Genomic DNA, 12,723 nt, shown 5'->3' with positions numbered 1-12,723 from the left:
ATATCTCAATAAATAACTTAATTAAAAATTGGGGGCCAAAAAAAAAAGAAAAGAAAAAAATTGGGTGCCAGGTGCCAGTGGCTCATGCCACCTAGCTATTTGAGAGGCTGAGATTGGGAGGATCACGGTTTGAGACCAGCCCAGGCAAATAGTTCATGAGACTCCATCTTCAAAATAACCAGAGCAAAATGGACTAGAGGCATGGTTCAAGTAGTAGAGTGCCTGCTTTGCAAGTGTAAAGCTGGGAGTTCAAACCCAGTCCCACAAAAAAAACTGGAGCAAAGGGGTTATTTAGAAGAATTTATATTAGAAGAGATACAAATGGCTGATAAGTACATGAAAGAGGCTCAAATGTAAATCAAGACCATAATGGGGTACAACTAGGCTAGCTATAATTAAAAAGAAATAGTGTGTTAAATGGTGGGTAGGAATGTAAAATATACATTATGGAATATACTGTATCAGTTTTTCAGAAAGTTAAACATAGGGTTACAATGTAACTCAGCAAATATACTAGCTTTATACTCCAGTGAAATGGAAACATATGTCCACATAGAAACTTACATAAGAACATTCATAGCAATATTGTTCATAATAGGCCAACATTTGAGTAGAAACAACTCAAATGGCTATCAATGGATAAATGGATAAATAAAATGTGGTATGTCCATACAAGGGATATTATTGATTCATAAAGAATGAAGTATGATACATCTTAAGACATGGATAAACTTAAAAACAGCGTTGAATGAAAGAAGTCAGACACAAAAGACCACATACTGTATGATTTCATTCATATGAAGTATCTAGAATAGGTAAATTGGACTGGGAATGTAGGTTAGTGGGAGAGCATTTGCCTAGCATGTACAAGACCCAGCACTACAAAAGAAAGAAACAGCAATAAAATAGGCAAATTTACTGACACAGAAAGTTTATTATGGATCGCCAGAGCATTTCAGTTCAACAGGGGAAAAGGATGTGTTATTTAATAATTTGGTACTAGGAAAACTGGTTAACATTCTAAAAAAATATATAAAAGGATCCCTTACCTTATAAAATATACAAAAATAAATTCCTGATGATTATACATTTAAGTGTAATACAATAAAATAAAATCTTGGCATCCACATATATAATATAGGGGACTATAGCATGTACACTATTATCTGGCTGAAAGCATTTCTAATCCTAACTATAAGAGAAAAAAACATATGTAACTATATACAAATCTTTAACTTCTGCATGACAAAAACTAATGATTCCCACAGTATGGTCCATAGACCACCAGTAGTAGCAGTGGCATCACCTAGGAACTTGTTTGAAATACACATTCTTGTATTTTCCCCTAAACTTCCTAATTCAGAAACTCTGGGGTATGGTGCCCAGTAATCTAGGTTTAATAAACTCTGCAAGTAATTCTGACACACAGCTAAAGTCTGAGGACCACAAAGTCAATAGACAAAGGGTACATTTGGAAAAAATATTTTTTAAAGATAATATTGAGAGGCTTGGTGTGTGTGTGTGTGTGTGTGTGTGTGTGTGCATGCGCGTGTGTGTGTCTATTTTTTTTTTTTTTTATGTTACTGCTTGAGCCACTCTGCCAGTTTTGTGTTGGGTATTTTTGAGATAGGGTCTTGAGAACTATTTGCCCAGGCTGGCTTTGAACCTTGATCCACCTGATTTCTGTCTCCTGAGTAGCTAAGATTACAAGGGTGAGTCACTAGTGCCCAGCAGGACTGATATTTATATAAAGAGTTTGTACAAGTTGATAGGAAATGGACAAATAACCAAATAGAAAAATGGACTAAACTGGCTGAGCATGGTGGCTCACACTTGCAATCCTAGCTAATTGGGAGGCAGAGATCAGGACTGAGGTTTGACGCCACCTTAGGCAAAAAGTAAGTTAGTGAGGCCTCATCTCAACTAATAAACTGGGCATGGTAGTGTATGCCAGTCATCCCAACTACATAGGATTGCAGTCCACACTGACATAGACAAAAAATGTGAGACTTCATGTGAAAAATAATTAAAGCAAAAAAAGGGCCGGGGATATGTGATGCAAGTGGTAGAGTGCCTTCATATCAAGTGCAAAGCCCTGAGTTCAAACCCCAGTACTGCCAAAAACAAAATTAAAAAAAAAAAGGAAAACAAAAAAAGGATTAAGTTGAGGGGAAAGAACAACTAAATAGAAAAATGGACAAAACATAAGAATAATAAAGAGCAAATCAAAATATGACAAAAAGTTCATGTGTAGTCAGAGAAATGCAAATTAATGTTAACAAAGTACTTTACATTCATTAGGACAGGAATCTTGTTTTGGTGGGACTGGGGTTTGAACTCAGGGCTTTGCACTTGCAAAGCAGGTGCTTTACCTCTTGATCTTCACTTCCAGTCCATGTTGGTCTGGTTATTTTGGAGATGGGGTCTCAAGAACTATTTGCCTGAACTGGCCTGGAACCAATCTCCGCCTTCTAAGTCGATAAGATTATATGCATGTGCCCGGTAACAGGAAACGTTTTTTAAAATGTTGGGGTGGAAATAGGTATTCTTACACATTGCTGGTGGAAATGTGAATTGACACAGCTTTTGTTGAAAGCAATCTGGCAACATTTATAAAACTGAAAATCCATACACTATTCAATCTAGCAATTCCACTCCAGGGACTCTAGCTTCCAGAAATGAAAGCACTTATACATAAGAATAGAGGCACGAGAATGTTTCTGGTTGGGTGTGTAGTTCACACCTGGAATCCTAGCAGAGGTCAAGAGGACTGCAGCTCAAGCCCAGACAAAAAAAGCAGGACTATCTCAAAAATAACTAACACAAAAAAGGACTGAAAATGTGGCTCAAGTGGTAGAGTGCCTACCTAGCAAGTGTGAGGCCTGAGTTCAAATCCCAGTAATGCTGGGGTTTGAAAAAACAAAAAAAGAAAAGCTTCTGAAGCATTATTTGTAGTAGCCAAACTGAAATCTAAGTGAACATCCTTCACCAGGATATAAATCAATTCTGGAAGGAAGTACAATGCAACTACTAAAAAAGAAAGAATTAAGCTGGGCACTGATCACTCACACCTGTAATTCTAGTTCCTCAGGAGACTGAGATCAGGAGGAGCAGGATTTGAGGTCAACCTGGGCAAATAGTTCTAGAGACCCCATCTCCACAACAAGAGCAAAACGGACTGGAGATGTACATGGCTCAAGTGGCAGAGTACCTCAAGATTAACTGCAGTAGAATCACCTACAGGGCTTGGTAATCCCCACAGTTTTGCTGGGCCTCATCCTTAGTGTCTAATTCAGTAGATATGGAGTAAAGTAAAAAAATGTGTGTTCTAAAAGTCCCCAGGTAATACCAATACACTGGCGTGAAGACCACACTTTGAAAATCACTAGTCTGAGGTATTGTTAACTGAGAAGAATATAGTATAAAATATATATTTAATATGGCCCAATTTTTATAAAATAAACAAGAGGCCTAAACCCTATATGTATGCATATGTGTATATATATATATATATATTTTTGTTCACATGAAGAAATATATGGAAAGTACTATACAGTAGAAAGTGAGCATGGGTTTACTTGTGGAGGTAGGGGAAAGAGTAAAAGCTTACCTCTAAAATTGTGCAAATACACACACTATACACACCTGTTCATACATACGTACATACATATGTACTGTTTGTATTTACACAAATACATAAAAAATTTTAATGCTTTTATATAACATTTGTGTATAATAATATAGAAAGGAAAAACCAAACAAGAACTTTCTAGCCTTATATTCCTTCATCTAAAACACACAGCAGGCAAAACCATCACACCTTCTTTTGGAGGTGAACATACCTGATAGGAAGACACAGGAGATGGAAGATATGGGGTGAGCGTAGACTGAGCAAGCATCCTATTGGGAGTGATGTTATAAGGGGTTGGGTAAAACCTGGAGGAAGGAACTTTATTCAGTAAGGAGTCACAGGAGACCACAAGGTATATATCTATACTAATAAAAGCACAGCCACTTCCCACTAACTGCTATTTGAAAACCAAGATGAAACATCCAAGTGCCTGGACACAGACCACTGTCATTTTCAGAAGACTTGATTACATAAAACACTCTTACCCATTTTGAAGAGCTGTGGTGGGGTCATAGGTCAAGGCCATACCACCCTACAAAGAAAGAGCATAATGTTCATATTGCAAGCCCTTGAGTAAGAACAAGGAGCAAGCTCAGAATGCCAAGGCCAGGGATACATGCAGTTCAACTGATCAAAGTCCCAGTCTAGCTGCTCCAGAGTTTTTCTGATTGTGTAGGTTGTAGAACCCAACTCAGACGCCACACTGAAGAGCATGTGAAACAGCCAACATGTCTCAGTTAATACTATAGCTCTCCAGCTCATGGAAATCAGGCTATGGTTATTTCTACCCCACTGTAATGTCCTCTGTATTCTTGCTTCCTTAGCAGTCTTCTTACCATGTCTCCATTCCTTGGCCAGGCCCGTCCATTTTGCACAAATTTTCCTTGGTTCTGTCGTTTCTTTGGCCCACCATCAGCAAATTTGCAAAGCAAGGGATCAGATGGGGCTGGCAAGAGAGAAAGCAGGTAGGCAGCTGAGTCGTATCTCACTGAGCCCATTCACACTCAGTCACGCAGAGCTCCCAGAATCTTCACTGAAAGGAACAACCTGTGGCTCTCAGCATGAATCCCAGATGCCTCACCTGGTACTCCAGGGGGTGTCTTAATATATTTTCCATTAAAGTGGGTGATGATAGCTTCACACTTCTCTGTGGACTCCATCCTAAGGAGTACAAGAAGGATTAGACTTTTCTTCTCCAGGATCTGTGTTCTCCATACATTCAAAACAGAGTCATAAGTTCTTAGCCTCACAAATGCTCCAGAAGTTACGACTACCGAAACACAGAGTTTCTGCCACACATGTTCAAGGTATCTTGAAGAGGTAACCCCCAACATCTATTGATCCCACAGGTTCCCACAACTGACACCTGTAGGGGATCCTCAAAGAAAGAATGGAGGTCTTTAAGAAACTGATTTTCTAAAGATACTGATGGATGGGCCTACTACTGTGTCTGATACATAGATAAGAATATAAGAAAATAGTAACTTTTTTTTTTTCTTTTTTGGTAGGACTGAGTTTTGAACCACAGGCTTTGCATTACCAGTTGAGCCACACCTCTAGTCCATTTTGCTAGAGATGGAGTTACTTTCCCAGATTGGCCTTGTACCTCAATCATTCTGATCTCAGCCTCCCAAGTAGCTAGAATTACAAGCGTGAGCCACTGGCACTTGCAACATTTTTTTTTGTGGTGCTGAGCGTAGAACTCAAGGCCTTGCACATGCTAGACAAGCACTCATCACTGAGCAACACACCCCAACCCATTATTTTTTATTATAAAATTCCAAATGGATGGGACTGGTAGAATGGCTTAAGTGTTAAGAGCACCTGATTAGCAAGTGTGAGACCCTGCGTTCAAACCCCAGTACTGAAAAAAAAAAAATCCTAATGGAAATTGTTCCTTTATTCTGATGAAACAACACAAGCTAAGATTTTGCCAATATTTATTTTTGTTTCTGGTTATAATTATCAAGATATAATTACCTACTAATATATCACTCTGATTTCAAAAGTCTGTAGTAATAAAAGATTCACAGTCCACAGTGATAGAAAAAGAAAATGTTAGGAACTACTGACTTAAAGTTTCTTGTTGAGGAAACAGGATTGAGTAAGGAATAAAAAGATCTAGATAACAAGCCATTTTGCCACTCAAAGCTCTCTCAGGACACTTGCAAAAACCCTCTGGCCCAATTCCTCATTTGTGCCTTAGAGACAGTAACCACCAAACCAATCACACAGTGTGGTATAGCTAATGTATAAGGGCCTATATATTGCATCTTCACCTATTCCATATTTAAATTAAGTCTTGGTATATTTTCTATGTTAATAACTACTAAAAATATGATCCATTCCTCTATAGGAGTAACTGCAAAAAGGACTCAAATAGAAGCTTTTGGAGAAACTACCCATTAGGAATTCTAATGTGTCTTCAGTGGATAACTTCTACTTACAGTCTTTCCAAAGAATGAGTAGGCAGAGTATTTCAGACTCTCAGCTTCCTCACTGATCTGCTTAAGGAAGAGCTCATGATTGCTAATCAAGGTCAAAGTCCCCTCTCACAATCACTCCTCTTATTTGCCCCAACCTAAAACTCAACAACAGACATTGATGTCTGAATTAAAATCTTTTTTTTTTTTTTGATGGCTTGAACTCGGTTCCTCACATTTGCTGGCAGACACTCTTTTCAGTTGAGCCACTACCCACACATTTTTAAATGGGCAATTTGTGTATTAAGTTGCTGTATTCAGAGCTATTTAGATACATTTAAAAATGATGTAACAGTTGTACTTAAAACATCAATATTTATAATTTACTGGGAATTACACTTTGCAAGAATCTAAATATGAGTGAAACTTATAGTTTTTTTCTGAGACAAGGTCTTGCTATATAGCTAGCCTCAAAGCTAATGATTCTCCAGCACTGGCCTCCCAAATGCTGGGATTTCAGGTTTGCACCACCACATCCAGTGGGATGTTTGAACTCTAGAGAAAATATGACAACATCTGTAAAACTCAAAGTAGTCTCCTGTTTCGACTTCAGTTGTTCCTACAATCTTTTCAATAGTGTCATATCTTGCAAGGCTGGGTTTTCTTTTTCTTGTTTTTATTTTTGGTGGCACTAGGGTGTGAACTCAGAGCCTCATGCTTGCTCGGCAGGTGCTCTTACTGCTTGAGCCACTCCACTAGCCCTGCTTTAGTTATTTTTCAGGTAGGGTCTCGAGCTTTTTGCTCAGGCTAGCCTAGACTGTGATCCTTCTAACTATGGCCTCCCACATAGCTGGGATGACAGATAGATGCCACCATGCTCAGCTTATTGATTGAGATGGGGTCTTGCTAGCTTTCTGCTCTGGCTGGCCTCAAACTGCCATCCTCTTGATCTCTGCCTCCCAAGTAGCTAGGATTACTGTGGCTCGGATTAAGAACTGGCTATGCATTTCTTAAAATATAAACATTTATTAACAAGTGGTTGTTTAAACCATTTAATTACTTAATAAATTGAACTCTTAGGTATTTCTTTTGTTCTAGAAAGAAAAACTATAATGACAACTAAGGGTGTTGTGAACTAAGAATGGTTGAGAATCTGCTTTAGGAAAGTATGAGAGCAAAAAACGTAATGACCACAGACCCAAGATATCCCATCTGGGGCTTGCCAGCAGGTGGCGCTCCCAGATTGAGACTGTTTCAGAAGGACCTAACCTTCCTAGGGTCTGAATCACTTTGGCTAAGGGAGTATTCATTCACCAGATAAGAGACTGTAAAACATAGATCCTCAGATCACATAGTCCAGTAGTTTTCAAACTTTATAAAAAAAAAAAAAAAAAAAAAAAAAAACAGCAGAATCTCTTTTTAAATTAATTTTTTTTTAACTTTGCAGAGCTAGGAATAGAACCCAGGGCCTCTGAATATTGCTACATCCCAGTCCTTGTTTATTTTTCTTTGAGACAGGATCTTGCTATGTAGCTCATGCTGACCTTGAGCTTGCTATGTTGCCCAGGCTAGCCTTCAACTCAGCAATCCTCCTGCCTCAGACTCCTGAGTAGCTGGGATTACAGGCATGTACCACACTGTGCCCAGCTAAAAAAATATTAAATAAAAACAATCACTTCTTTTCTTTTTGGCAGTGTAAGGGTTGAATTCTGGGCTCACGCTTGCTAGGCAGATGCTCTACCACTTGAGTCACTCCACCAGTCCCAGAATCATTTCTTAAGTGGACTATAGGGAACTGAAACTTGACAACAATGACACCAAAACCCAGACAGGGAAACCTGGAGAGTTCTGCAGCTCCAGGAAAATCTTATAGAAATCACTCATCTAAATCAATCTCCAAAGAGTAAACCAAGGCTCATAAAGATCTGCTATCACAGTTGTGTCAAAATCTATTCTAGAATGTAGGTCTTCCAATAGATCTGAAAAGGTAGACCAAACCTTCCACTTCAGCAGGCACTCTACCACTTGAGCCACACCTCCAGTCCATTTTGCGCTGCTTATTTTTTGGAGATGGGGGGTGGAACTCATGAACTATTTGCCTGGGTTGGCCTTGAGCCACAATCCTCCCAATCGTAGCCTCCCAAGTAGCCAGGATTACAGGCGTGAGCAATGGCGCCTGGCTCCATCAAGTATTTTTAATCACTACTTTGGTTTCTTATGGTAGGGGCACAGATGTTTTTTGGTGGCTTCCTAAATGACACTCTTTATTAACCTTACCATTTCCCACCTCTTGCCTCCCCTCACCTTGCAAAGCCAACCCCTCTGCTGGTCCCACTAGAGTCTCGAAGGATTCGGGTGGAGATAACCTGGCCAAAGGGCTTCAGCATCCCCTCCAGTTCTTGCTCATCCATTGACAATGGGAGGTTCGAAATGTATAAATTTGTGGGATCCTGCTCCTGTTGCTATGGAAATAAAAATGAGAAAATGAGGCCCATATCTCTTATCCCCGTCCCACTCTTAGCCCTAATCTACAAAATGACATTTCAGAAAAGAGACAGTAAGAAGGGTCCCACATAAACAAAAAGAATCTTAACTATTTGTAATACCCAATCCCAATACCATGGTTGTATACTGAGTAGTCCAGGAATTTAAAAAGAAGCAGATTTAGTCTTTCTAGAACTATACAATCCCACAGTACAAGTTATCAATGGTATCTGGCTGTCTCTTTAAGAACCAGTCAGAGCAGCAACCCCTCTCCCCTCAGCTGCCTGCCCCAGAAGCTAGGCTCCCTTGGACTACCCTCTCTGGGGCTGGGTTCTGTTAAATAATCCTGCTCCCTGTCTTCCAGCCACAGCAGAATCCTCTAAGCAGGAATGCCTGTTCACTTACTGATGGAAGGAAAACAGGAAGAAGGGAGAAGAGCACAGGGGAAGGGCTACATGTATAGCTCAGTGGGTCACCTGGAGCCCTGAGAGACCTAGTCTCCTGGAACTCCAAGGGCTCTTGCATGAGTTGCAGTGAGAGGTTTTACTCCAGATGGAAGGGAGGGAACACAGAATGTACACAATGGCAGTATCTCCCCATTGCTATATTTTTAAGAATTTAAGCAGTCACTCTGTCTTAGACATTGGTCACTAGCAACCCCAACCCCTCTTTTGCTTTTATCTTCAGGGTTTCCCTTTTCTTTCACCATTTCAGAAAAGGGTGGCTGCCTTCATCAGCTTTATTCATAGCACTCATGATGACTTCAGAAAGACAAAGGAACAATCACACCTAAATGAAGAAGTGCAAGAAAAGCTTCTAGTTTTCTAGTGATCTAGATTAAAACAAAACAAAAAACCAACTCCAGATAGGAGCTGTTCTCTTTCTTGCTGTGGTTTCCTTCTCCCCAGCCCACTCCACACCCCTATAGGAATCAACACTGGGAGGTGGAAAGTATTGTTCTGAACCTCTGAGTTGCACAACTGCCTTCAGAGAATGTTGCAAAACTCTCACCATCTGTCTGGTATGGAAGTGGGGCTGGGGTGGCTATGGGGAGGAGTGCTGCAAGAGGCCTGAGCCTCCTGCCTGCTAATAGTAATTTTATGAGAGGAACACAGTGGACAGAGCTACTTGCCACAGACTTTGAATACAATCTTCTTCCAGCAGCCCAGGCTGTTGAATGGACCCTGGTTCAGACTGTCCATGGCCAGATGTGGTTAGAAAATACTATAGACAGCCCTGGTCCATCAATTTCATGTGCCTAAAGCATTTGGAAACATTGGAACTGGGACTCTGGTACTGACTACCATCCTTCAGAGGAATAGACGTGGGGTCGAACCCTTACCTTTGCCATCTGTGCCTGTACACCGCTGGCTTTCAGGGCTGTTACAGCCTTCTGTGCTGCTGAAGGACTGTCAAAATCCACAAAGCCGTAGCCTGGAACAGGGAAACAGCATCACGGGGAGGTAGAAGGTGTAAGGGAGGTAGGAGGCCCAGGCTTTTCAGGAGACAGAGGAAGAATTATGATCCATATAAGGGAAGTTGCAGGGAGAAAGAGAAATGAAGAGGTTTGAGGTGATTGTCCATGTGCTCCTCACACCCTGAGGTTAGGTTCACTTTGTTGCTAAAAATGCTAAGGAAATGAAGTTCTTAGTGGTGTCTCTGCCTTTCTCCTTCCCCTTAAAAATATTAGGCCAGAGTACCCTTACACACTTCTAAAAGAACCCCCTACCTCATCTAGACACATCCCAGAAACACTAGGCACATAAGAAATGCAGACTCTCCAAAGCAGTCAACCAGCCACCAGCTGGAAAAAGCCCTTTCCTGCTCAACCTGCAGAACTTTCTCTCCAGTCTTCTAGCTCCATTTAGAACTGTTCAAAACCCCAACGAAACTATTCATCCTCAGAAAATAACACAGTCAGTCATCCTCCCACTTCCACCAAATGGCATTTTTCACTAAGCAGAAACAGTCTCACCTATCCACCTTCACCACCCCATTCAGAGAAACACAAGATCTAAAGGGACCCCAAGGGACTAAAGGGAACTCTGTGCAGCCTTCTGACCTCAGTCCCCAAACAGCATTTTCAGCTCTAGCTACCTGGCCACTAATGAACCTAAATATCTGCTAGTCTTTTAAGTCTGAAAACCTAAGAGACTTAGCTCTCTGGTACTCGGACTCCCAGCAGCAAAGGGCAGGAGCAAGGGATAGCCTCACTCACTGCTACTATGTCACCAAGGGCAGTTGTTCTCTCACCTTTGCATTTGTTTGTGGTCTTGTCCAGTATGGCCTTGGTGGAGACAATCTTGCCATATCTAAGGGAAAGGAAAATGCAAAGTAATGATCTGTGTGTAGGGACTAAGAATAGGAGAGAGACTAAGACATCCGCACTCTTTTTTTTTTCTTTTTGGTTGGTACAGGGGTTTGAACTCAGGACCTCACCCTTGCTAGGCAGGCTCTACCATTTGAGCCATTCCACCAGTCCTCTTTTTGTGTTGGGTATTTTCAAGATAGGGTCACAAGAACTATTTGCCTGGGCTGGCCTCAAATCACGATCCTCCTGATCTCTGTCTCCTGAGAAGCTGGATCACAGGTGTGAGCTGCTACCACCCAGAATTTTAAGATATCAGGATGAATCCAAGACCTTTGTCTGTTCCCAGTAGGTCAACTTTTCCTATCATCTTATTAAAAACAAAAAAGAAGTGAATTAAAAAAATGCCATCTGTATCAGTTAGCTTTTTTTTTTATCACTATGATAAAACACCTGACATGAACAACCTAAAGGGAGAAAAGATTTATTTTGGTTCACAGTTTCAGAGGTTACAGTTCATCATGGCAGGGAGGGTATTTTAGAGCAGAGAAGCTCACCTTATGGCATCCAGGAAGCAGAGAGATAAAGAATGGCCATGTTCATAGGCTTACTCCTTCTTCCCTGTTTATTCAATCTGGCCTCTAGCCTAAGGGATAGGTGGGTCATCTCCCCTTAGTTCATCCTCTCTGGAAACACCTTCACAGCACACCTTAAGGTATGCTTTCCTAAGCTCCTAGGTGCCTCTCAATTCAACCAAGTTGACAGCCAATATTAGCCACCACACACCTTAATATAAATATAATCCCCCAAATGTGCCTACAAGAAATAAAGCAACCCCAGTCCTTATAATACCAACATATTTGTCTCCTTTTCCTCAACTAAGACTCAGATACTAGTTGGAAAGAGAGGATCATCTTTTTGGGAAAGAAGTTTGGCAATGCCCACATGGCAGCATGTGTAAGGGCAGAGCACTGGTTGGAATTCCTTGAGGACAAGAAACAATCCTTGATATTACTTATCTTCTTCTGGACAAACATTGTTCCTCCCATGAAAAAAACTATAGACATTTCTCTAACATCCAATTCCTGCCCCTCTACTAATTCCCCCTAAATTGAAGGTCAATTTGAGCCAAACATTTGTTCTAATCCTGGTTCTGCTACTTTGTAGCTATGTGTCTCAGCTCATCATCTGTAAAAGGATTGCTGGGAATATAAAATGAGTTAATGAATATAGACTAATGCTTACCACATGGCAAGCACTTGAAAAATCTTAACTGCTATTATTACTGATAATATTCAAGAGACCTCAAAAAAAAATTCAAGAGACTTCAACTCTTTATTTATTGATTGAGTGAGTGAGTGAATGAGTGAGTGATTGGTGGGGGACTGTGGTTTGAATTCAGGGTCTCACACTTTCAAGGCAGGTGCTCTACCACTTGAGTCACTCTGCCAGCCCAGGAGTAGAGGCCTAAATTTTAATCTACTGCAAAAATCTTTCTCTCCTGCCTTACCATATACTAAGACTTCTATTTTTCATTGTCAAGATCCAAGTGTGTTAGGGAGAGGTATAGATACAAGAACAGGAGTAATAGCACTAATAAGGAAGTCATCTAAGATGATGTTCTCCAGTTCCATCCATTGGGAGCGGGTAGGATTAATGAACAGTGTAGGAGGGTGCATGTGGTGGAAATATTAGGTACTCATGTATGTAAATGGAAAAATGATACCTGTTGAAACTATTCCAAGAGTAGGGGGAAGGACTGTAAGAGAAAATGATGGAGGGGGTGAATTCAACTATGATATAGGTAAGAACTTTTGTAAATGTCACAATGTACCCCCAGTACAATAATTTTAAAAAATCCAATATCCAAAAAATAA

The 12,723-nt window shown here is 40.5% G+C and overlaps 1 protein-coding gene across 15 annotated transcripts in view; it reads right to left on the bottom strand.

Moving 5' to 3' along the window:
• Nucleotides 1–12,723, bottom strand: part of Rbms2 (RNA binding motif single stranded interacting protein 2) — an 83,542-nt gene that overhangs the window by 7,395 nt on the left and 63,424 nt on the right. For all 15 annotated transcript variants that reach the window (XM_074083678.1, XM_074083683.1, XM_074083679.1 and 12 more), the window contains 7 exons: nt 10,792–10,850; nt 9,881–9,972; nt 8,359–8,516; nt 4,713–4,792; nt 4,468–4,577; nt 4,117–4,163; nt 3,843–3,936 (listed from right to left, as the gene is read on the bottom strand). In XM_074083678.1, coding sequence (XP_073939779.1) covers nt 3,843–3,936; nt 4,117–4,163; nt 4,468–4,577; nt 4,713–4,792; nt 8,359–8,516; nt 9,881–9,972; nt 10,792–10,850 — 640 coding nt within the window. The remainder of the gene's footprint in view (nt 1–3,842; nt 3,937–4,116; nt 4,164–4,467; nt 4,578–4,712; nt 4,793–8,358; nt 8,517–9,880; nt 9,973–10,791; nt 10,851–12,723) is intronic.

Source organism: Castor canadensis, chromosome 8 (genome assembly GCF_047511655.1).
Source record: "Castor canadensis chromosome 8, mCasCan1.hap1v2, whole genome shotgun sequence".
NCBI lineage: Eukaryota > Metazoa > Chordata > Mammalia > Rodentia > Castoridae > Castor > Castor canadensis.
This window is presented reverse-complemented; position numbering and strand designations above follow the sequence as displayed.